General features: G+C 43.4%; 3 protein-coding genes across 5 annotated transcripts; 2 read left to right on the forward strand and 1 right to left on the reverse strand.

The window, feature by feature from the left end:
- The first annotated feature begins 643 nt into the window (after window positions 1–643).
- On the forward strand, window positions 644–7,920 carry DDX5 (DEAD-box helicase 5). 2 transcript variants are annotated; one of them, XM_086762182.1, is made up of 13 exons: window positions 644–820; window positions 2,369–2,534; window positions 2,683–2,779; window positions 2,866–2,999; window positions 3,123–3,188; window positions 3,647–3,788; window positions 3,867–4,027; window positions 4,191–4,363; window positions 4,547–4,657; window positions 4,885–4,946; window positions 5,025–5,084; window positions 6,335–6,559; window positions 7,150–7,920. In XM_086762182.1, exons 1-13 carry the CDS (start codon window positions 813–815, stop codon window positions 7,530–7,532), a joined length of 1,788 nt encoding a protein of 595 aa, XP_086618308.1. In that variant the 5' UTR covers window positions 644–812; the 3' UTR covers window positions 7,533–7,920. The 2 variants fall into 2 exon arrangements, with proteins under 2 accessions (XP_086618308.1, XP_086618307.1); XM_086762181.1 differs by having other exon boundaries at window positions 645–844.
- Window positions 7,921–10,523: 2,603 nt separating this feature from the next.
- On the forward strand, window positions 10,524–16,526 carry POLG2 (DNA polymerase gamma 2, accessory subunit). The gene is made up of 8 exons (XM_010129045.2): window positions 10,524–11,126; window positions 11,688–11,814; window positions 11,963–12,068; window positions 12,434–12,607; window positions 13,626–13,766; window positions 14,632–14,712; window positions 15,321–15,421; window positions 16,325–16,526. The coding sequence occupies exons 1-8, from the start codon at window positions 10,574–10,576 to the stop codon at window positions 16,488–16,490; spliced, it is 1,449 nt and encodes a 482-aa protein (XP_010127347.2). The 5' UTR covers window positions 10,524–10,573; the 3' UTR covers window positions 16,491–16,526.
- Window positions 16,527–18,199: 1,673 nt separating this feature from the next.
- On the reverse strand, window positions 18,200–22,973 carry MILR1 (mast cell immunoglobulin like receptor 1). 2 transcript variants are annotated; one of them, XM_010129046.2, is made up of 8 exons: window positions 22,931–22,973; window positions 22,793–22,837; window positions 21,667–21,954; window positions 20,769–21,062; window positions 20,163–20,276; window positions 19,622–19,711; window positions 18,581–18,640; window positions 18,200–18,250 (listed from the first exon to the last, which is right to left on the reverse strand). In XM_010129046.2, the coding sequence occupies exons 1-8, from the start codon at window positions 22,962–22,964 to the stop codon at window positions 18,201–18,203; spliced, it is 975 nt and encodes a 324-aa protein (XP_010127348.2). In that variant the 5' UTR covers window positions 22,965–22,973; the 3' UTR covers window position 18,200. The 2 variants fall into 2 exon arrangements, with proteins under 2 accessions (XP_010127348.2, XP_086618538.1); XM_086762412.1 differs by lacking the exon at window positions 18,200–18,250 and having other exon boundaries at window positions 18,561–18,640.
- Between the last annotated feature and the right edge of the window lie 1,675 nt (window positions 22,974–24,648).

Consider the following 24,648-nt stretch of genomic DNA (forward strand, 5'->3'; position numbering starts at 1 on the left):
CACATCTAACTCCTTAGTCTCTCAAAACCGCCCCGTAGGCTTGTGGCTGAATCTACCATTCCTTCAGGTTATAATTTATGACTTAAAACGCGGCAACTCCGCCCGACCCTGGGTTTTATCAGCCGGAGCGCTTGCAGGAGGCTTTTACACAGACATTTCACCAGACTGTAAGGGTATCTGCGGCTTTGGGCTCGGGGAAACGAGGGCCACACTGCAGCACGCTGCCTCACCGCAGTCGAGCGGCTCTCCGGAGACCGAAAGGCACCGGGCTGCACTTATCAAAGGCTGGGCCGGCAGCGAAATCCCCGGTCCCGCCAGGCCGAGGCCGCGGGGCCGGCGGGAGAGATGGCGCCGCTAAGCCGCGGCCTGCCGCCTGCCAGCGACTCTGCGCAGGCGCGCCCCTTCGCGCCCTTCCGTGCGTGGGCGGGCGGCAAGAGAGGGGGCCACGGGCCCCCTCTGTGCGGGGCGCTGCGGGCAGTGACGGCAGCAGAGGCCACGCCCCGAGAAGGCGGGGAACTTCCGCCCGCGAGCGCAGAAGCCGGTCAGTCGGCCGAGCCGCGCCGCGCCCACACGAAAGGGGGCGGGGATTCCGGCCGGCTCGGGCCGTTTACATAACAGAAAGGGCGGGTTCTGCGCCTGCGTCACCAACCGGTTCCCAGCAGCTCCCGCGGCCCCCGCCCCCTATATAACCGGCATCCGGGGGACGGGGCGCTCCACATCGAGTGGCCCCCGCCAACGGTGCTGGCTCCTTCGCTACCATTCGCCACCCTCTTTAAGTGACCGGGATCGTCTCGCCCACCGCCACCATCGCCATGCCCGGGTATTCCAGCGACAGGGATAGAGGGTGAGTCCGGGGGCCCGGCTGGCGCTAGCCGCCGCCAGCGTCCGGACTCTTAGACCGACTGTGGGGTTTTAGTGGCTGGTCTTCAGCGTTTTAAAATGGCGGCGAGTCGTGGGGGTTGGGCCCTGGAGCCCTTCTCCTCGGCGCTTGCCGTCTCGAACTCTCCAGAGCTTCGCGAAGGGAGGCCGGGGGAGGGGAGCGGGCTTCAGGAGCTCTTAGCGCCGGCGGGGGCGGCCGCTGTGCGTGGGCGGCTGCTTCATCCTGGACGAGGCTCGGTCCATCCGCCTCAGCGCTGCCCCGGCTTGTCTGTGACCGCTTACGAGGGGCGCGGGTGGGGTTTTTTTTTTTTTTGTGGGAAAAGAGACTCGCCTCTCACTCCTCGGGGGCCGTACACCCGAGTACGGATGGTCCACGCAGAGTTCGGTTCTCCCCTCCCTCCCCGTGAGTGGGGGTGGGCTGGGGAGCAGCCGGCTGGCTGGAGGTTTGTGGGTCAGTGGGTTGGCCGGGCGCTTCGTCGATGGCGGAGCCTTGGGGAGCTCTCGGTAGGGCGGTTCCCTTTTCCTCCCTTCCCCCTCACAAGGGACGGCGGCTCTGGCTGCTGCTGGCAGAAGCCGGCCGGCTCCCGCTTTGTGTTGTGTAAGCGGATGTTAATGGCCGGCCCCGCCATGCGGTGACTGAGGGGAAATCAAAATGCCGGCTGCTGCTGCTGCCTTTGTTCCTCCTCCTCCTCCTCCCCCCGCCCAGCTCAGTCTCTAAAATGGCAGCGGCTGGAAAATGTGGCGTAGACAGAAATGAGAGACAAAGGAAACAGCGCTGGCAGGAAGCAGCGGCCGCTCAGCCAGGTCCCCTCTGGGAGCGCTGTGTTGAGCGGGGAAGGATCGCTCCCAGCGCCTGCCCGGACAAAATTGGGGAGCAATCGGGGCGGGGGAGGGAGCCCCGTGCTGGGATCCAGTTCAGCGATCCTCAGAGCAGGGTTTAGCGTTGCTTTGAGCTGCGCCTCAGGGCTGTCGGGAGAGGCTTTCGAGATAAGCCTTGTGTGAACGGAGGGACCGAACCTAAAATCCTAACATAAAATACATGATGTCATAAAACATCGTTATTGAGAGAAGCTAACCTTTTGAGATGTAAGAAAACGGTTTATGGGAAAGTTAGCCCGTGGTTTTGTAACTACTCCTGCCCACCTTCTGCATGCTGACGCACAATGGGAGTGTCACTTGGGTGGGAAACCATTTTGATCATGTGCTAATACAAAGGTGTTAATGTCCTTTGCCTGTGTTGGAACTTGCTAATAGGCCTCTCAGTTGTGTTTTATGGCAACTGCGAAAATACTTGTTACCTGAGCTTCTCAATATGGGAAGCTAGGCAGATTGTGGCATCTGCAACTTAAGTTTTTTGAAGTTTCAGTATCCTTTAGGTGGAATTTATCAATCTGAATTGTAGAGTTACAGGGTGGACCGCAAAGATAGTGATACCAAAGACAAGGTCCAAAATGTTTCTGTTGGATTCTATGTTATGATCTTTTTCTAGGTTTGGAGCACCCCGATTTGGAGGAAGTAGAGGTGGACCTCTCTCTGGGAAGAAATTTGGAAACCCTGGGGAAAAACTTACAAAAAAGAAATGGAATTTAGATGAGCTGCCCAAATTTGAGAAGAACTTCTATCAAGAACACCCTGATGTAGTTAGACGTACTGCGGTATGTACCCTGTCCAACTCATGCAAAAGTAAACAAATAAGTGCAAACATGCTGAGGGTCATGGGGCCTGATAGGCACAGAAGGGGTAACTTAAAAGATAAATTTAGTGTTAAAGCTTATTTCCAATAATGGGATTTTTGCCTTGCAGCAAGAAGTTGAACAGTACAGATCAAGCAAAGAAGTCACAGTTAGGGGCCATAACTGTCCAAAACCGATTATAAACTTCTATGAAGCTAACTTTCCTGGTAAGTGAAGACTGCTGTACTGGCCATTCTTCCAGGCTTGATTAAGACAAAGTCTTAAGTTATTAAGTTTCGATTTTCTCTTCAAGCAAATGTTATGGAAGTAATTCAGAGGCAGAACTTCACTGAACCAACTGCTATTCAAGCACAAGGTTGGCCTGTTGCATTGAGTGGATTGGATATGGTTGGAGTGGCACAGACTGGATCAGGGAAAACATTGTCTGTAAGTTCTGGTTGTAACCTGGAATACTGCTGGATTTCAGCAGTGAAAGTATGGCCTGGCTTAGTACAGGCAGAACACTTCTGGGAAGGGATTGTAATCTGGCTTTTCTTTTTTTCCGAACAGTACTTGTTGCCTGCTATTGTGCATATAAATCATCAGCCATTCCTGGAGCGAGGAGATGGACCTATTGTGAGTATTCCTAAATGAGAGAGAATCTTAATTTCTAGAGAATGTGGGGTGTGTTTTTTTTTTTACAGTCCAGTTGTCCATGCTCACAAGAGTGCATAGCTGTATTGTGTTTCTCTGTAGGACTAAAGTGGTTCTATGTTTTGATAGCTTCCCAGGAACATTCCGTAAGCTCTGATTGGATTGTCCTTAAAATGATACAGAACAGGGCTAGAGGTCTCATTTTGAAAGTTGCTAACCCCTGAAAGCTAGTGACTTCCAGGTATCTTGCCACAGAGCATAGGTCAGTGTTTGGTAATTTGAGATGGCTAGGTAATTTGGTTTTCTGGTTTGGGCTACTCCAATCCATCGTAGTCATTCTGGCACTGAAGTAATACACGACAACCTTCCCATTTAAAACTAGTGTCAGACTGGAAGCTTCACATAGGTATTGATCTAAAAGCTGGGAATCTTATTTCTAGTGTCTTGTGCTGGCACCAACTCGTGAACTGGCTCAACAAGTGCAGCAGGTAGCAGCTGAATATAGCAGAGCATGCCGATTGAAGTCTACATGTATTTATGGAGGTGCTCCAAAGGGACCACAAATTCGTGACTTAGAAAGAGGTATGGATAAGCCTTGTTGTGTTTCAGTATAAAGCAATGTGAAAAATACATCAGCTGACTTTACTGCTTCTTTTTTAGGTGTGGAAATCTGCATTGCAACACCTGGAAGGCTTATAGACTTCTTAGAAGCTGGAAAGACCAATCTCAGGAGGTGCACTTACCTTGTCCTTGATGAAGCTGACAGGATGCTTGACATGGGATTTGAACCTCAGATCAGAAAAATTGTGGATCAGATAAGAGTGAGTATAAATAGTTCATGCATTTTTAACTATTACAGAGACAAATGCCAACTATGCTCATTGAAGCAAGGGCAGTGGAATCAACTTTTGGGGGACTGTCTGGATAGGTTGTTGTTGTTGTTGGATTTGATAGTGTGTTGATTGACCTAGTCTCTTTCTCCAGCCTGACAGGCAAACTCTGATGTGGAGTGCCACATGGCCAAAGGAAGTAAGGCAACTTGCGGAAGACTTTCTGAAAGAGTATGTACACATCAACATCGGTGCATTAGAACTAAGCGCAAACCACAACATTCTTCAGATTGTGGATGTCTGTCATGATGTAGAGAAAGATGACAAGTAAGTAGGGCAAAGCATTCTATATGAGTTTTTTAATGGTTAGTTGTAATTTATGAACTGTGAAATGAATTTGTCTTGATGGATGTTTTGCACCAGTCTGACACAAAAAAATTAGGCTGGGAAAACTAAAAGTTGTGCAGGTCAAATCAATCCCACCTTTTAACCATCATCTCTTCATAATAGGCTTATTCGTTTGATGGAGGAAATAATGAGTGAGAAGGAAAACAAAACAATTGTTTTTGTGGAAACCAAAAGACGGTGTGATGATCTTACCAGAAAAATGAGGAGAGATGGGTGAGTCTAATAGCTCAAACTTCAGTGAGCCACCCCGATAGTCTGAGCATGCTCTTGATTCTTCATGAACCACCACTTAACTATGGTGTCAAAACAGTGACACCAGGTGTCATTAAAATGCTAAAAACTGACTGTAGAAGCTGTTTGGAATTTGCCAGTAGCCCTATCTTTGACTAATGAAATTGCTTGAGGAGTGGTCTGAGGTGAATCAAGTTCTGTATTTTCAGGTGGCCAGCAATGGGTATTCATGGTGATAAAAGTCAGCAGGAGCGGGACTGGGTTCTAAATGGTGAGTACTTCAGCGATTTCTGCAAGCATGCGATCTTTGTTACTTAGTGAAGAAACTGATGAGTTGCTTCTCTTGCAGAATTCAAACATGGAAAAGCACCAATCCTGATTGCTACAGATGTTGCATCCAGAGGTCTAGGTTAGTACAACCCGTAATGCCAGTTGCCCAAAGCTATTTAAAGAAAGTCTATTGCTTTCTTTAACCTCTGCATTTTTCTAAGTTTTCTTCACATAAAGGTGCAGTCTTTGTGGCAAGGCCTAGGCATGACAATCGGAGGACTCGAGGGGGATGGAGGACTAGTGGAAATGATCGGCTGGCTGCTTCCAGTCAAATAGAGAGGTGAAAGCTGAGAGCATTGTGTGCCAGTAATCTTCAAAAGGCAAAGATCATCCTTTAAACTACTACCCCATAAACTGTTCTCTCATGAAATAAGCAGTTTCATTCACAGTTCACTTTGCCCTGGTATTTCTCTTCTCTCCATGCTTTGCATGATTTGCCATGGTGCAGTACTGTTAGTTTTGTGCATACTGTCTGCTGTGATCTGTGGGTCTTTGAATTTCAGTGAGTTTGCTGAAATGTCGAAGAAAATAATTACAAACTTCAATGTTCAATGAAATTTTTTTCAACCATGAAATGGAGAGAGCAGCTTTAAAATGTACTAAGCCTTGTACAAATTGGTGAGTACTGGCACATGAAATCAGAGAAAAAGTCCACCTCTCACTTTAGCAAGTGGGGCAGGAAAGCAATGGCTTTTCAAATGCCTTTGAAAGTCGAAGTTCCTCCACCTATACATAGTCGTCATGTCGAGACCTGCCAGAGAGAGACACATTCTCAAGTGAACCCTGGCTTCTTGGAAGCGCTTGCCTAGACGAGACACAGTGCATAAAAACAACTTGGTGACTTTGGGGGGACAGGTATGTTTTTCTTGCAGCTGCGGTTCAAAGGTCTTGGCAAGACGAGCAGTGTGGCCCCTTTTTTTTTGAGCTTCTAATGAGTGTGTATGTGAAGGACCTTGTATGTTTTTACTCTAAGGTCCTCAAATGAGCACATGAAGAGGCTGCTGTGAGCTTTAGTGGCCCTACTGCAAGAAGCATTCAGATGTCACTTGATGATTTGTAAAGGGGACTCTTGAGTTGGGAATGACAAGCAAATGCATACTCCTTTATGGTAAGGTTTTGGATCACAGGGTGGGTGATGAGACGGGAACAGACGGAGTGTGCGTAACTTTCTCTTCCACAATACTCATGCAGAAATGGATAATTCTAACACTGTTCTTTGCAGCCATTATTTCCTTTAAAGTACTATTGTCTAATGTTTATCTTCGATTTGGCTGTTGTGGTGTGCAAAACTTTGTACCTTGCCTTTTGCCACACTGCAACACTTTACAGATGTGGAAGATGTGAAATTTGTCATCAATTATGACTACCCTAACTCCTCAGAGGACTATATCCACCGAATTGGACGAACTGCCCGCAGTACCAAAACAGGCACAGCATACACATTCTTTACTCCTAACAATATTAAGCAAGTAAATGACCTCATCTCTGTGCTTCGGGAGGCTAATCAAGCCATCAACCCCAAATTGCTTCAGTTGATTGAAGACAGAGGTTCAGGTAAGTACTGTTCTTGACCACAGTGCGTAGCGTTTTTTCTTGGAACAAAATGGAAACTCAAATTCCACCTCCAGCCTCTCTCAAATGGATATGGAAGGTGGTCTAGCTGCCAGTTATGGTGACATAAAAAGGTATTTATTAACACCAGTAACAAAAAAGCCCCACTCCCTCCTTCTGAATGCTCCACGCTCACCTTGTGGCGCACCTACCACTAGTGCTTGCCAAACATGCACTCCTGAGTATTTGCTCTGAAATAAAACGCTTCAGGGCACAGTTCTGTGCCCTTCTTTCACGTGGCTAGGAAGGATGGATATAAGTGTCCTGTTGACAAGATGAAAGTGATTTTTTTTTTTTGCTTTGATGCTGCCACTCACGTTGCAGGACAGAGTATATGACTCTCATGATCATATATAGGTGGCTTTCTCTATCAAAATAGTCTTCCTCTATGTAGTGACAATCTAACTAGAGACTTCAGTTATATGAAGACTGCCTAAGAAGGCGAACCTACTGTGTGAGCTGAACTAATTTGGTGGTATGTAAAATGCAGCCTATATGATATATATATAACTATTTCTTGTATTTTTTGATAGGTCGTTCCCGAGGTGATCGACGTGACAGATATTCTGCGGGCAAAAGGGGTGGATTTAGTAGTTTTAGAGAGAGGGAGAACTTTGAGAGAACCTATGGTGCACTAGGAAAGAGAGACTTCGGAGCAAAAACTCAAAATGGGGCTTTCAGTGCCCAAAGTTTCAGTAATGGAACTCCTTTTGGAAATGGCTTTGCAGCTGCAGGCATGCAAGCTGGCTTCAGGGCTGGTAACCCTGCAGGAGCTTACCAGAATGGCTATGATCAGCAGTACGGCAGTAATATTGCAAATATGCACAATGGCATGAACCAGCAGCAGTATGCGTATCCTGCCACTGGTGCTGCTCCTATGATAGGTTACCCAATGCCGACAAGTTATTCTCAATAACTTAGTGTATTTAAATGTCTCAGTTTTTTTCATAATTGCTCTTTATATTGTGTGTTATCAAAACAGGATAGTTATTTAAGAAATGGGAAATGCAGAAATGACTGCAGTGCAGCAGTAATTATGGTGCACTTTTTCGCTATTTAAGTTGAATATTTCTCTACATTCCTGAAACAATTTTTAGTTTTTTGTACTAGAAAATGCAGACAGTGTTTTCAAAGTAAATGTACAGTGATTTGAAATACAGTAACAGAAGGCAGTGCATGGCCTTCCAATAAAGATATTTGAAGACCGAGTTTTCTTTCAAATGGCAATTTTCTCAACATGTGCACAACTTTACATTAATGGAATGTCAAATGTTTTTATATTAAATTCTAGAAAGGTTTCTCAACTGTGTCTGATTAAACATTTAAGCTTATACAAAACCCAGCCTTGCCTTGATTGGGCTAGATTGCTTAGCATGGCAGGCTCCGCTTTGATGGGGAAGAAAATTAAAGCTGGCTTCTAAGTAACTTGGAAACAGTACTCTTCCTTATCTGACTAGCATAGGGCCAGTTTTTGGAAAAGATCCACTGGAGTAATGGTATAGCTGAGTCTTGCTAACCAAAACTCTGCAGTGGTGTTGCTAATGAGCTGCTACAAGTGTAGGAGGCTTTTGCAGCACCCTAACTGTCGCCTTCACAAGAGCATATGTTCAGAGTAGGCTTGAGTGTAATGTATCTGCAGCTGTCAGGCCTTGTGAGTTAGCATGCAGGCTTACTATGAGCTTCAGAGAAATGGGAAGATCTTAGTATTAAAACTTCAAATTATACTTAAACTGGTATTGAGCAGTGATTTCTTTATGGAAGTGGGGGGAGGGAAGTGGGCTGTTGATCCATTGACATACTACATGGATTTTTTTTTTTTAGGGCTTGTAGTACATGCAAAGCACTACCCATGCTGAGCAAAACAACAGCATTTTGTTGACTAGGAGGATAGCTGGAATCATCCTTGAGCCTGGGGTTATAGCACTTAATGCTTTCAAGTACAGTATACTAAAATTCCAGTTAATAACGTTGAGTTTCTTTCCCTCGTTTATCAGTAACAATGATTAGTTTGAAGTTTAACAGTGCTGAAGTACAGCTTAACCTATTCAAGGCTGAATCTGCAACATTCTGTCTAGGTTATTTTCAACCCATGACAGTTTTTTTCTTTCACACTTCAGATCTTTTTGCTAGTCTGTACTTAGCTCTTGGTGATTATTTTACTCTGAGGCTCAGCTTGTGCTGTAACTGCAGCCTGATCTGCCTCTTAATTATATATTTCTGCCTTTTCTGTGGAGTTCTATCAGCTGACAGTACTTTCATGATCATCCACTGTTACGGGAACTTCAGCTGGAGTTCTGAAATACTACTGTACTTGAGTCTAAAACTGCAGTTGGCAAAGTGGAAAGTCTCTGATTGGCTTTGCCATATTCCACTTGTCCAGGGCCATCACTGCTGAAGACAAGGAAGTAGATGGTCATCTGTCTTTGAAACTGATATGTTTCTTGCTGAGTTTCTAGGTCAGTTGCCTGAAACAAAATGCATGGAAAGCTTGTTTTTGTTTTAAAAACTTTGTACTAAAAAAGGTATGTGTAGAAAACATACATCTTATGAGTTAAAATTGACAGACTGGGGTCTTTAAGAGTGATGCAAAGAACAAATAGCCTTTCTCCCTTTAGATGGGAAATGGCACCAATCAGATCTGTTAAAGGGAAACCCACATCGGTGTTTACAACTCATACTGGTTGAAAATACGCTTTGGAAACTCAGGAAATTGTGGGAAAAGATGCACCTGACTCTAGTACAGCTTTTTTAAGACTGGAGGTTCTTGGTGGATCCAAGTGTAATTATGTGGCCAAATCAGCCACCTTTAGAAGCTGAAGTAATTTTAATCATCGACTCCAAAGTCATCTTGTTTCTAGAGATGTGATGTGGGTTACTGGAGTACTATTTCTGATATAGATATATTTTTTAATTTTTTTTTTAAATTATTTGACCAGCAAGGCACAACTGAGGGGTTTTTTTTTGTGTTTCCAAATGACCATTAGCTAGGGCAGTGTCCCCTGAGGGGGAAGGGTCTTGCTCATAAAATGCATATAAAAAGATATTATTAAGTAACTTCGATAATATCATAGATACTGTGCTGGAATCGAGCTCGTCGCAAATAAAACCGTAGCTAGCACTACTCGTGCACTTAGGAGTAGCAGCCGCTCCCGCTGACCCAGTGGCCTCCAGTTCTCAGCCTGTCCCTCTGCCCTGTGGGATGGGGGCGTGTAGGGAAGAGCCAATGCTGGGGTTATTTCCCCTGCTGGGGACTCAACATACATGATTTTTTCACGGCCGTCAGCTCACACAATGGTTGCCTTTCTCTTATGCTCCCCCTCCTGGCGCTGGTACAAACTCGTGATGGAGCACATATGGAAATTTCCACTGCCCTGCTGCCAGCTTGAGCAGCGCCGGTGAGCCGCGCTGCCTCCGCCCGCGCTGGCAGCGGGAAGGGCGGCAGTAACGCGTTGGCTTGAACTTTGCTTCCTGGTGGGAAAGCCTTTATGTTGCTTCAGGCCATACAGAGCAACGTAGAGCTGCTCTGGTGAGATTTTTCCCCCTGGAAATTTTCCTGTGCGGCTGTGAAAAGCTTTGTGTGCCCACGACTGCAAAGTCTTCCTTCCCCCCTCCCCACCCAAGACTAACGCCAGGGAGCTCCGGACGGCTGTGTCCGAGCGCGGAAGGCCGGACGCTACCTCCCGACACACGGCGCCGCGGTGAGGCCGGGGTCCCGGCGGCCGTGGGCGGGCCGAAGCGCCCGGGATGCGGGCGGCAGGCGACCGGCCCCCTGCCAGCAGGAAACGCGGGCGGGTAGGAACCCTGCGGCGGAGTGCCAGCGCGCATGCGCGGCCGCCGTGTCCCCGCTCGCTCCTGACAGGCCGCTCGCCAGCTACGCTTCCTGCGCGCGCGAGGACACGGTGCATGCGCAGTGTCCGCACCGTTCCCCCGCCATGAGGGCGGAGGGAGGCGACGAAGATGGCGCTGGGCTGCCGCCAAGGGGGTCGGTGGTGCAGCCGCGCTCCCTGGGGTTGCGCCGTGCTGAGGCGGCGGCCGCCCGCCGCGCGGGTCGCGGAGGGAGTGGAGGCCGGGTCCCCGGCGCGGCCCTGCTCGTCGGCGGTGGCCGGCGGCGATGACGAGGCGGCGAGCGGGGAGGAGCTGCTCGAAGTGTGCCGGCGGCGGCACTTCCTGCGGGGCGGCGCGGAGCCGCGGCTGGCGCTGCCCTGGCGCGCCTACCTCAGCGGCTGCTCCCCGGGCTTCGGGCCGCTGGGCGTGGCGCTGCGGGGCAACCTGGCGGCCCAGTGGTGGGACTCGGCCCTGGCTTTCCGGGAGCAGATGTTCGCCGTGGATGCCCCGCTCCACGGCCCGCCCGCCGCCGGCGCTCCGCGGGCCGAGCACGGTCTCCGGCTGCTGCACTCGGAGACACTGCGCGAAGCCCTGCAGGGCAGGGGCTGTAGCCAGGAGCTGGACGGGCCGTCTCTGGAAGAAGTTCTGGGGACGGCGGGGGTGCTTCGAGAGAGCTTGCTTCCCGGTAGGTCCCTCGCCCGTCACCGCAGGGGCGAGGCGGCTCTCTGGAGAGCTCTGGACAGCCTGCTCGCGTTTTTCTTGCTGGGAGCGAAGCAGTTGCATTTAAGGGAGTTTTCCTGTTCTATTAGAGCGCTGGGAAAGTTTCGTCGGCGTGCTGTGAGTTTGCATCCTTTTCGAGCACCTAAAGGGGGCCTACAAGAAAGCTGGAGAGGGATTTGACAAGGACATGTAGTGATAGGACAAGGGGTCATGGCTTCAAACTAAGAGAGAGTAGATTTAGATCAGATATAAGGAAGAGATTATTCCCCATGAGGGTGGTGGGGCGCTGGCACAGGCTGCCCAGAGAAGCTGTGGGTGCCCCATCCCTGGGAGTGTTCAGGGCCAGGCTGGACGGGGCTCTGAGTGACCTGGTCCACTAGAAAGTGTCCCTGCTCAGGGACATTAATGCTAGTGGTACTGCACATATAAACAGTACATGTATCATGTGCTACATTCCCTCTCAGTAGAATTTTAAAAATAAGATCTTTGCTGTGGCTACTAAAACTAGCAATTTGTCTTTTGACAGGTGCTTTGGAGCAATATGCTAGCTGCTTAGAACTGGTGAACAAAAGACTGCCTTGCGGCCTTGCTCAAATTGGAGTGTGCTTTCACTCTATTCCAGAAAGTGAACAATACAACAAAAACCTTAGCAGGTAGAGTAACGGAGGGATTCATCTCTCCCTATACTTAAACCAACTTTTTGCACTTGTTTCACTTTTGCATTATGTTTGAATACTATCTCTTGCTTTTTCCCTATTATTTTTGAAGGAGTTAACTTGCTGCCCTTGCTATTGTTTAAAGAATAGGCGAAAGGACCACGTCTTTGCTTGCATGGTTTAGCTCTCCCAGAACTGCAGGACAGTGGCTCGATTACTGGTTACGCCAGAGACTCCAATGGTGGAGAAAGGTAACAGCAGAGTACCCATGGCAACCTTGGCTTGCTCCTTTCTATCTCAAAAGAGGTGGGGTGAATAGACACCGTGATGGGTTTTTATGTTGCTTGCCTGTTCTTGTCACTGAAATACACATATTTCTTTTGAGAAAAAAAACCAACCTACTTAAGTCATTTACAACGTGACTTGCAGAAAGGCAAATATTTTGTGTTTGTAATTGATTTGAGATCAAAATCCTGTAAAACAACAAAGGGATTTAGGCTGTAATTTATAAAAATCTTTTGCCGAGAGTCACAGACTCCAGCTTGCTTTACAAGCTTGCTGTTTGTAGTTAATACAGCATGCACAGTAGTGATCACCTCTTACCTTTAATTTTCAGTTTGCAGTAGGCCCATCTAACTTCAGCAGCAGTGACTTCCAGGATGAAGAAGGAAGAAGAGGATTTAATTTACATTACAGCTTTCCTTGGGGGACAGAAACAATAGAAACATTGAAGAACCTTGGTGATACTGAGCTGTTACAGATGTATCCAGGGGATAGTTCAAAATTACTTGTAAGCTTTACTGTATTAAAAACCTTTTCTGATAAAAATGATAACGTGTGAGAGAAATGGTTTCTTTGCTGGTCCAGTTGCTTAGCATGTGACTGTCTTTTTATTCTGTTACGCTAAAAGCAGTACAATTCATACTCTGCAGTCAGACCTTCATTGTCAAAACCAGATAAAATAGTGTTTGGGGATTTTTCTGCAAGGAGTTAATTCATTGAAATTAGAAATGAGCTATATTGACACAACAGCTGTTGTCAGTTGCAGAGCTGTTACCTGTATCTGTCAGTAGATGTCAAGACAAACTCAGTTTGTGTTCTGCAGTGTTAAGTTCACATCAAAACGGACCTGTGAATGTTTTTTCTTTTCATAGCTTGTCCAGTTCCGTATACGTGGACTAAAGGATTAGAAACACTGCAAATGGCTTTATAGAAGTTAGCACACTCAGAAGGGGGAATGCACTCGAGTGAAGCCTTTCCACTAGATCTATTGGAGAGGGACAAACTTATAGCGAATGGCAATGTTTGAACAGATAAAACCAGAGTAACTTGGTATTTTACCAGTAAATTGCATTCTTCTCCTTGTGAGAGTCCTGTCTGTCTTTCCTGGCTTTGCAGCATATTTCTATACAGAAGGTAGAAGCCTGTAATGAGTGTTGCATAGTGATTTCTCAGAATGTAGGGACAGATCCTTGAGGTCACTTGGAAGTAATCTATAAACCTCCAAAAGAAAATGCAGAGTTTCAAAGGTATTGGCCGTAGATTTGGATTTATGATCGGAGAGGCAGGACAAGAAAATAATCCCATCCTGCTCTGATTTTCTGCTTTCCCCATTGTTACAATCTTATCTTGTTAATATTACACTTCTAAGATTGCTGGTAACTTTTTAATATGTGTCTGATTGTATTTTAAATGTAATAGGGATGCTTGAGCTCAATGCCTTATTACAGATTTAAAGTAAATTAAAGACTCTCTGAGACAGTATTTGAGGTATTCCTTTGTGGTTTTGGTTTTATTTTTCTCTTCAGGGCCGAGATGGAAGGAAGAATGTTATTCCTCATGTTCTGTCTGTGAGTGGAAATCTGGACCGAGGAGCATTAGCATACCTCTTTGATTCTCTACAGCTAGCTGGAAATCCATTAACAAAAAAGAAGAATTCACAGAGAAAGGTAACATTCTGTGGAAAGTGTGCGGAAGAATTACTGATGTAAGGCAGGGGTAGGCCTAAGTCCGAAACCCACAGTGTGGTAAATTCAGCCATGGAAATATTTCCGTTTTCCACATCTCCATCCTCTGTTCCTTACCTGCACAGGCACAGAGAGAACGCTTCTCACTGGTAGCAATAGGCTGGCCCCATGGGACTGCCTCTGCAGTCCTATTCACCTATATAAGCAATTTTTCTCTCATTCTGAGGTCACCTTTCCTGTTTTACCTTCTCTCTGATGAGAAGGTAGGCTCTTGCCATGCAAGTAATGAAGGAATTGAGAGGAATTGGAATGTAGCTGCTGTGCGTGAGAAAGAGGAGTTTCTTTTTTCCAGCAGCACTTGAAGGTTGCTGAGAAGAGTAGAAAAAGTGGGTCACAGGTGGTAGTGGGGCATTTCCCCAAGGACCATCATTATTCCCACTTTTACCCTGGTTTTCTGGAGTTAGTGCTAGCCTTCAGACAGTACTTGCTAATCATTTGGTCTTTAAGAACAGGCAGTAGACTGGATGGTAACTGCTGGGCTGTCTCTGATCACTCCAACTCCATTAAAGATGCTTGAGTTCTGCTAACGAAACCTCATCTCTTTTCTAGGGCTCAGCCAAAATGGAGTAATTTCTGCCACGCTAAGCTAGCTGACATGTGTGCTAGTTACATGGAATACAGTTTGCTTCTAATGCAGGATTTTGTGCTATGAGAAAATTTTGCATGTTTAGAACCTTAATTTCAGTGAAAATATCAAATGCCTTCTTAATATTTCCTAGTTTTAATATTTCCTAGAATTTCACAGTAAATACATTTAGTAATCTGTTGCTTTTTTCAAAATTATTAGGTACTTAAGCTTCATCCTTGTTTAGCACCTCTTAAAGTGGCCCTGGATATAGGAAAAGGTCCAACAACAGAGCTGAGACAGGTCAGTTGTAAGGAAGTATTTTAATTTTGAGCATTGACTTTCCATGTAACCTTCTGTTACAATTCAGACAGTTTACGCTGGGGGAAATCAGCGTAAAGAAGCTACTGCTTTGATTCTTGGAGATCCATGGTTGTACACTGTGCAGCTTGTGAGTCACAGCCAAAGGAATACACTGCAGACAGAGGGTAGTAGATGCCTGCCTTGCATTAACACACTGCTTCTGGTACTGTTAATAGGGTTGATATTTGTTCCATGCAAAATTAAGGAAAATAAATAACAAGGTCCCTCTCAATTTGTTAATCTTTCAGAATTATCTTAATTCGTGGGTCACATCTTCAGAAAGATTTTTTTGGAAGTGTTTACTGAAGTCAGTCATTAAGCCAGTCACGCTAGAAGGGAGGAAATTTACACTGGCATGTTTTTAAAATAGAAATGGAGATTTACTTGCCAAGCCACTCTCTACTTTGAGATTATTTCAGCTAGAAAATTAACATCAGCTAGGAATGTTAATGCCACACATACTAGAGTTTTAATGTGGTTTTTTTTTTTGTAGAGGATTTCAAACCCTCAAAGTCTGTCTTTTAACTTTTGTTTTTAAACAAACACAGGTTTGTCAAGGATTGTTCAATGAACTGTCAGAAAATAGAATTTCTGTATGGCCGGGTTATCTTGAAACTGTGCAGGTATCTCTGGAACAGCTTTATACAAAGTAAGGAGAACAGTCTTTTGTAAATTAAACTATGAAGGTGAAAGATGATTTTCTGTGGACTAGCAAAAAATATGCCTGTTTTCAATAAGAAGTCATCGAGTGCAGTAACCACATGACTGAAGGCATGTATACCAACTGTAAACTTGGATTCAATTAATTTTATTACAAAGAGCAGTGTCACTTAATTTTTTTTAATTAAGTGAAGTATAAGCCCTTCACACTTCATTGTTTCTCTGGCACTGTGAAATTCCTTTTAGAGACTCTCCTATTGAAAGTAATTTTCTTAAGATGAGTCATAAACTCACAGAACTGTTTCCCACCCTCACTCCCCATTTTTGCATCTGGACTGGTTCTGTGTTTCATTCTTAAGTACTGTTTCAAGTAGCACTTAAGCACTGTGTCTGGTCTTGAACCTAGAAGTTCTTCAAGTCTGGAATTATTACCATGAGTGTATGTGATGAAATTATTTGTGGAAATAAAAACTGCTATTCCAGTTGAGGCCTTTGATCAGTAGTGAATTTTGAGCATATCACTGCTCATGTCAATGGATCTTCAGCATGTTGATGAATATTTTTTCCTGAGAGAAAATACATATGACTATTTCTTCATGCATAGTAGTTTTCGAAGTAAGTCTGGCTATTAAATAACAGAAGAACAATATATTCTGCTTCTACAAAAATACTCTTGTAATAGCTCACTAAATAACATTATTTTTATGTACTAAAGTAACTCAAGAAATGTAATCGGGCAAGCAAGGAATGGCAACAAGAAAACTGGTGTCTTCACACTGAACTTAGTATAGTATAGCAGAATGAATATTGACAGCTTATGGTCATTTGTACATAACTTATCTGAATTTTTCATACACCAAAAGCAGTAACAGGTGTGTTCTTTTCTTTGCAGGTATGATGAGATGAGCGTTCTCTTCACGGTCTTGATAACTGATGCCACTCTAGAGAATGGAGTGGTCCAGCTGAGAAGCAGAGACACCACCATGAAGGAAATGATGCATATTTCTAGGCTGAAGGACTTTTTGACTAAGTATATAACATCAGCAAAAAATGTGTAAACTTAAACTCATTGAATAAAAAGATTTTCTTAAGCATCTGTGCCTGAACTGGCTTCTACAGTGTCATGGACTCAGTTGTTTCTGTGCAAATAGTTCTGCTAAAACTTGGTAGTGCATCTGTTTTTTTGTCAAATCTAGACCCTGTAGGTCTTCCAGGTTACCTTGAAAAGGGGAAGAGACTAACTCGTCCCTTGTTAGCAGGGCTAACCATATTCTCTTTCATGTCTTCAGTTTTACTAGCCTATTAAAAATACTCCATCCTAACCTAACGATTCGTCATTAATCTGTGTATTGCTGACACAGTCACGGTCTCTGGAGGAAAATGGTATTTTATATAAAAGACTTTCAACCCATAAATGTATTAATAACATAGTATCTTTCTACTATTTGTTTGTAGGAATATATTTTTATCACATGGCCTCAGTTCTTCAACATCTAAGCTACTTCATCTTGCACTTGATAAACATAAAAATCAGAAATACGTTATCAGGAGTACCAGAGGAAATAGAGAAAATACATTGTAAACAGGTTTTTACGCATTTTTGTGGGCAAAAATGTCTGTACATAGAAAATGGTGAGAAAAGGCTAATATATGATCATATTTATCCTGTAGCTAATTGTTGCAGTCAAAATCAGATACAAGAGTTTGCACAGAATTGAAATGGAGTGATTCTGATCTTCTGTAGATTTACTACCTGTGTACAGCTTGTTAAGTCACTGAAGTGCTTTAAGGTGTATGTAACAAGGCATGCAGCCACTGATAGTGTCATGAAACACAAGAATTTGCCTTAAAAATTTATTCTATTAATGTAGTGCTTATTTAACTCTAAACAAGTTATTTGTAAGAATAGTATTAATTGCTGCATAGTGTTATTATGCTAGATGCGAAGCAAGGTTAGCATAGTGTGGCTGTGCGACTTACTGAACTCATGGAATCCTACACAAGCTGGCTGTGGAATGCCATTAAAACAGCTCAGAAACATCTAAGAAACAGCCTGTAGAAGGATGCAGAATTTGTTTTGGAGTTAACTGTCCCAAAAGTTAATTTCAGCATCCTATCCCTACTCTTGAGAGCTGAAATAATGTTGAACTGAGGAAATTGCCATCCTTGTTACGTACCAGCAGGTACAGAGGCCAAATATGGCCTCTGGGTGTGTGCCTGAGAGGACAACAGAGTTGAGATTTTTTTCTTTTTTTTTTTTTAATACTTGAGCAAGACCTTTTGGTTGTCTTATGTTTGCATACAATCCAGTTTCTATTTCAGGAGAATTGTTAAATGTACAGGAACTTGGGTCTAGGTGAAAGCTTCCTGTTTATTCATCAGATGCATATAATGCCAGACTTGTGACCAGCAAGATCTTAACCTGACAGTGATTACATTGTTTTGTTTCATTTCATTTTTTATGGTGCTGTTCGGGCAATAAGCTGCTGTTTTGTCTAATGGGATTGCTTTTTGGGTCTTTGCTAATTCTAATTTTTATCCATTCTTCTAAGTTGAAGTCCTTAGAGATTTTTGACTTGAAGATTTTGCTTGCTGGTAGAGGATGAGCAATATTGTCTGCCTACAAAATAATTAGGCCAGGAAACTAGTATCTAAACATTCTCTCTTTCTGTGCAGACGTGGTGGTACTTATCACATAACATGTATCACTGAAAGATTCTTTAAAAATATGTGATTAAGTTAATAACAAAAGAGATCTTACCTTGTACTCAATCTCTAATGAGGACCTTTGAATACACTGTAGCACATGGCCTCTTCTCTAAAAGCGAGAATAACATAATTCCTTTTTTTTTTTTTGGTACAGATACACAACTGAAGAATTAATATACCATCAGCAACTTGGTCTCTAATAACATCTCCATGGTTTCATAATGAGGCTATTGAATTTTTGGGTCATAGAATTGTGATAGGCTTTTTATTTGGGGGGTTGGTTTTTTTTCCCCTCAAAAAAAAAAAAAGTTTAAATTATTTTAAGTAAGCAAGCAGTTTCAATATGTAACTGCTACTGTCTAAACCTTGCCTCCACCCAGCAAAATCCTCCCAAAACCTATCTGTCCACATTAGATGTCTCATAGCTTGAGGTTTTCACCTTTTTCATCTTCTCTTCTAATAACAGGAAAGTTGACATATTCTTCTTCTGGTTTAAGCTCTGGATTAAAGATGATAAACAGCAGTTAACTCAGTTACAAGAGATTGACCAGATTGGGTTTTTTAATAATCCTGACACAAAGCAGGGAAATTCCATATTGACTATAAATCTACCACGTTTTCTGTAGCATTCAGGGGCTTATCAGAGCTATTGTCCCTGTCCTTGCAGGCTATGTGGGTAGGATGCGGATTGGTACCTGGCATGAGCACTGAGCTAACACAGCAGAGCAGCTAGAATTCTGTCTCCTGTATGAACAGGAAGGCTGATTTATTCAGAGAGAATTATTCTCTTTTTGATACTTAGAAACAGGAAAAATAATACTTTTGCTGCTGGTTTGTTCTGGGGGTTTCTTTTTCCCTTGAAAATACTGATATTCATCTATAAGGCAAATGCAAAAAACTACAAGATAATAGCATTGTGGCTTTTGTGTCTTAACATAGTTGTTGTGTTGTCTAACGTTCATACTTTCAGTTTGAAATGACATTGAGTCATGTCAAAGTTAAGAAACATTGGATTGTGTTTCTGTACTGAAATATTTTGAACAGAATGTGGGAGCTATGCAAGTTTTTTATTTTGCTACAACTTGCATATAGCCCACTTTTGTCTCTTAGTTAATGGGCATTGCACCCGTGATCTACTGTCTTTTAATTTTATTTTCCTCTATAATGGCTATTTCAATCCTCACCATGAGTTACCAAATGCAATTCTTAATTTTATTTCTGTTTTGTATATAGAACACTTAACCGGCTGCCGTTTTCGCTGTGTGGCTGACAGTGCCAAATATGGATCCAGAGGAACTTCAAATAATGCCTCTGCCAGCCATGGTGAGTAGCAGTATTAGCTCACTTACTGAGCAGTAGTAGGTGCTTTTGCAGTACCTGAAGAAATTTGCCCATACCAGCTACAAATAGTACAACAGCATTCTTCAACCAAACTCCCACAATAAGTTCCATGACTCCACGAGGAGTAATATGAACTTACCAATCTCTGTGTATATGACGTAGTTTTCAGAGTCTCCTGTACTCATTGTTGAGGTAAGGCCAGTTGAGGACCTAGTAGACTTAAATTTTTCTGTAAATTGTAAAAGAAAAACAAACATATGCCTACATACATACATCATTTTTTTTTAAAGAGGGAAATAAACAGCTCCCTGATATTTTTTTGACTATGTGGAGATCTCAGATAATGTTATTTTCATGATAAAAATCGCCAAGAGCATTTTTAGTAGAATTTCCTTTCTTTACTAAGAACAATGAGGTCAAATTCCTTCCAACATTTATGTGTATGAAATTAGATGTTGCTTTGCTTCCCCCATCCCAGACATGCCATCTAAAATACAGCTCAGAGGTTTTTCCTTATCAATGTTTTGGTAAGTTGCCTATGCCAGTTAAGAGGAGACTTGATAACATCCTAGAATATCAAGAGCATAAGTCTACTTGTAACACGATGTTTACATGCTAAAATATATTGACAACATAAATGAGCACTTCTGGAAGATGAAACAGACATTCAAATAACTCACTTGCTTTATATGAAGGAATTATGAAAAGTGGAATTGCCAGAGCAAATCCTATTATGAATAGTAGCAAGATCAGCCCAAGAGAAATTATTAAGGGTTGAGAATGGCTCCTCTCTTCTGCCAAAAAAAAAAAAAAAAAAAAGTGTTTATGCAATGAAATGTTTCAAATTCTAAGTATTTTCTGTAAATTAAAATCAGGACACTGCATTTATTTCAGCTTCTGGATTAACTTAGTAGAGTCCCAAGTGTGCACTGCCAGAGCAGAAGGAATAGAGCTTGCTGGTACCAGTAGACTCTCTCTTTCATAGGACCAGAAAGAAAAATGAAACTAGACTCACTAAATGAAACTAGATTCACTGAAGTTAATCTTTTACAGACATTCTTCATGGTCACTTCAACTTCTACTGCTATCGAGGCTGCATGGAATTCTAGCTTTTTGCATTAAGTGTAGAAACTCAAATTATTTTTTTAGTGTAAAAAAAAATTATATTTTGAACATGACATTGCAGAAACAAAATTTCTGGCTAAAGAACTTGCATTGTTACAACATTCTGAATTTTGTACCGTTGCTGTTTCTTGACAGTGGTAAACTGTTTCATGCACGCATACCTGCTAAAGTAAAGTTGAAACTGTTGCTGTATTTGGTATTAAATGTTGCTGTATTAAAGCTATTTTCAGCTCTGCATTTATAGTTTCCAAAGTCACTAGAGGAATTGATAAATAGAAAAATCACAGCTGCTTCTCTCTTCTGCATCTTCATTGGGGGAGAGATGCTTTGTCTTCCTTTGAAGAATGTGTATGTGATAGGAAGAGAGCCTTTCTCTGAGAGACAAGACAGGGTCACGTTCTGGCCTTTCTTTGCTTGAGGGGTGAGTGAGCTCAGCACTGGTTTGGAAATTGGCTCTGTAAAAAGAAAACTGAAAAGACTGCATCACTGAGTACAGGACAAGCTCCAGAGCAAGATTCAGAGTTAAGCGGCAACACTGGCAAATGATACGGGCATCGAGAGTGGAGGGCTCAGTGAGCCAGATCAGAATAGCACTGCCTAATCCTAAGGAAACAGCCATTTGCAGTAAAGTTCAGCTCCACTGTGAAGGCGGGCACACACTGCAGTCCAAAACAGCACCTGCTGCAAACAAACCCCTGACTCCTGCTGCTGCAGATACATTGCATCAGACAGGGTGTGTTGTGATAGGACAAGGGGTAGTGGTTTTAAAACAGAAGGAGGTAGATTTGGACTGGTCATAAAAAATTTTACACTGAGGGTGCTGGAACACTGGAACAGGTTGCCCAGAGAGGTGGTGGAGGCCCCATCCCTGGAATCGTTCAAGGCCAGGTTGGACGGGGCTCTGAGGAATCTGATCTGGTTGGAGATGTCCCTGCTCCTTGCAGGGGGGTTGGACTGGATGACATTTAAAGGTCCTTCCAACCCAAACTATTATATGAGTCTATGGCTATGTGCCCCTAAATATGGCCATGTGCTGAGAAGGTGTATAGGAAGACATACCTATAAGGGTGAAGTTGAGACTGTTGCTGTATTTTCCGCCTCTGGAGAAGTTATTCTCAGCTTTGCATTTGTATTCACCCATGTCACTGGCAGAGCTGATAGTCAAGTTAAATAAACCAGGGGTCAAGTCTGGCCTGTTTAAAATGGATACCATCTGATTGCGTTTAAACAATGTGTATCTGACAGGTGGAGATCCAGATTCTGAGTAACAGGAGAGGCTCACATTCTGCTTCATCACTACATTCAAAGTCTCCTGAACAGGTCTGAGCTTGGGATTGGATAGCATCTCTGTAAAGAAGAAACTTCTGCGTGAGTTCACTGCACCTATCATCCAAAACTCTCAGATTTTCCCCAAAATATGTTGAGGAACAGGCTATACTTATTTCTGTTGAAATAGAGGGTTATATTTTTTCTGCTTCTGGTAGCAGGCCACACAACTTTGTATTTTTCCAAGTCAGCATGCAGCTTCAAACACTTGGAAAATGCATGTCTTCATACAAAAGAGAGCATATACACACAAAGCCAACTGATGCATCCAGATGAACCAACAAAACCACTTTTGAACTACAGCAGAAAATAGTAGGAGTATAAAAGATAAATATAAATATTATTGGGTGTTGACTGTAGGAGAAAGTAACCTTACATGCTAGTTGAAAAGTAGCATGTGAACTTGAAAGTAAAAGCAGTATTTTATTTGTGGCTATATGTAAACAGGCAGAATTAACCTTGCATAAGTAGACTGAACTTTTGAATCGTGGCAGCAGGAGCCTTGACAGTCTATCAAATTAGTTTGCTTTTATGAGATCATATAAATCAATTTGTAATAAAAACTCGTAATGTCTTTTCAGTGAAAATTGTAACAAACTAGTCATGACTAAGATAAATTATGACTTCTAGAGGGGAAAAAAATGTGTTGTAACAGCTTAAAGCAATTTTGACTGCACGTACAAGTCAGCAAAGAGACAGTTAACTTTGCATAGAAACTTGTAAACTGCCGCAGCACAGATGAGAGCAAAAGATTCAATTTTACACAAAGGTTTTGGATATTTTAAAATCCCTCTCCCTTTTTTTTTTGTTAAGTCTATTTCAGCACATATCTTAAAACAAAAAAAAAAAGATAACCTACCTTTGCCATTTGCAGTAGTTTTCTGAATCTGCTGAGAGATTTGAACTAAGAGAAGAAAAGAAAGCTTTCAGACAAGAAACAATGGTTCTTGTTTAGAAAGATAATATGTAATATGTAATAAGTATGTCCTTGGCTTACGGTAGGAAGACAGCAGAATTGTGAGAAAAAACATCTTCTTGATACTGAGCAAGACAGCTGGTGGAGTTACACTAACGAGATCTTTAAGGAGTGGCTCTACGGGTTGAGGAAGTTGTAAATATGGAAACAGTGCTAATCTTTACTGATGTTTATGTAAAGTTTTTGTATTCCACTTACATTCAGCCTATGGCAGACAGAGCAGTGGGTAGAAGAAAAAGCTGTGGAGTGAGGAGCAGCAGTTTGGGATACCAATGAACGTTACACAGAGTTGTTCTAAAATGTAGCTGACATAATCAGCAGTTCTCCATGTGAGGGAACTGTGTGGCAGAACTGTGTCGCCATGTGGTACACAAGACTGTAATTTTTCTAGCACTGTTCTTATAAGGGAATGAGATCGCTGATTCATGTCAAACAGCCACATGATTTCTAGAGATAATGCAAGCGATCACACGACTGAGACCGAGGGAGTAGGTGGTACTGGCTTGTTTTAGCAGTAATATATATATTTTTTTAATTGTCAAAAAAAAAAAGTACCAAATCTATACAAGTTTTAAGTTCCTAATAAACATTTCTAGATAGCCAGCTTGTTAGGGAAATATTCTGGTCAAACTTCAAGTATTAAACTGTGAGGAGATGAGATCTTGTACAAGAAAGTATAAATCTCATCATGGACTTGAGGTCAACACCACTGCAGAATTTGATGACAAATTTGGTGATCTAATCAGTAATATAAAGCTACCCAATTACAATTACAGCAAGTAGATGTTCTTTATTTGACATCCTCTGGTCAAAGTAAACGTAATCTAACTCTAGGCCCTGTTGTATGTGAAAAAGTAACTAATACAGAGAATGTCTTAGAAGTGGTGGTGTGATCCTTGCCTTATTTCTTATTTGTCTCCAGTTTCTGAAGGTAACAAGGCCCTACAGAGTCTGTCCTCTCCTCCTGTGTAATACAAAATCCCTCGCAAAGCCTTATTTGTTGCAGCATTGCAAAGTTTTATCACAGAATTTTGTGTGCAACTTCCTTCCTCCTTGGTTTTGTTTGTTTTTTTTTTTTTTTTCTTTTTTAGTTTAATTTCTTTAAGACAACCTCCACCCTGCCCTCACAAATGTTTCTTGTGTGGAAATGCTGACAACTAACCACAAGACTGGAATATTTTTTTGCAGCTGGCAGGAAGCACGTGTGAAAATGCAGCTGTCAGAAGAACCGGGACTGTTTGTGCATTTTCCTGTTGTAGGAGCCTGTGGTCAGAAAACAAACAAATAAAAAAGTCTTTAAGACGCTCGCAGCCAGGTGATGGAGGAGGAGCGGTGTTCCCAAAGCTGCGAAGGAGCCTGGTGTCCCACCCTCCCGTCAGGAGGGGGAGGCGGCCGCCCTGCGGCTGTGGCGGGAAGCGGCCCCCGCGCTTATGGCGGGCGGGCGGGCGGTGAGGGGGCGCGAGCTTCCCGCCCTTGCCCTGAGGCGCGGTGTGTGAAGGCGGGAGGGGCTGTGGGCGGGCGGCGGCCTCACGCACAGGTGGCGGCGGTCTGCGGGGAGGGCGTGGAGCTGCCTGGGGCAGACAAATGCTGGTTCGAAGCATTGGGTTCGGTGTGGGAAGCAAGGAGAGCTCTTCTGGAACTGCCTGCGTCTTTCTTGGCTGATCTGGACTCTGCCAAGCTTCTCTGCTGTCTCTTTTCCCTCACATGGAGGTCCTGTAGTTCAGTGTATCTATGTCCTC

This window comes from Chlamydotis macqueenii, chromosome 18 (assembly GCF_036417535.1).
Source record: "Chlamydotis macqueenii isolate bChlMac1 chromosome 18, bChlMac1.mat, whole genome shotgun sequence".
In the NCBI taxonomy this organism is placed as follows: domain Eukaryota; kingdom Metazoa; phylum Chordata; class Aves; order Otidiformes; family Otididae; genus Chlamydotis; species Chlamydotis macqueenii.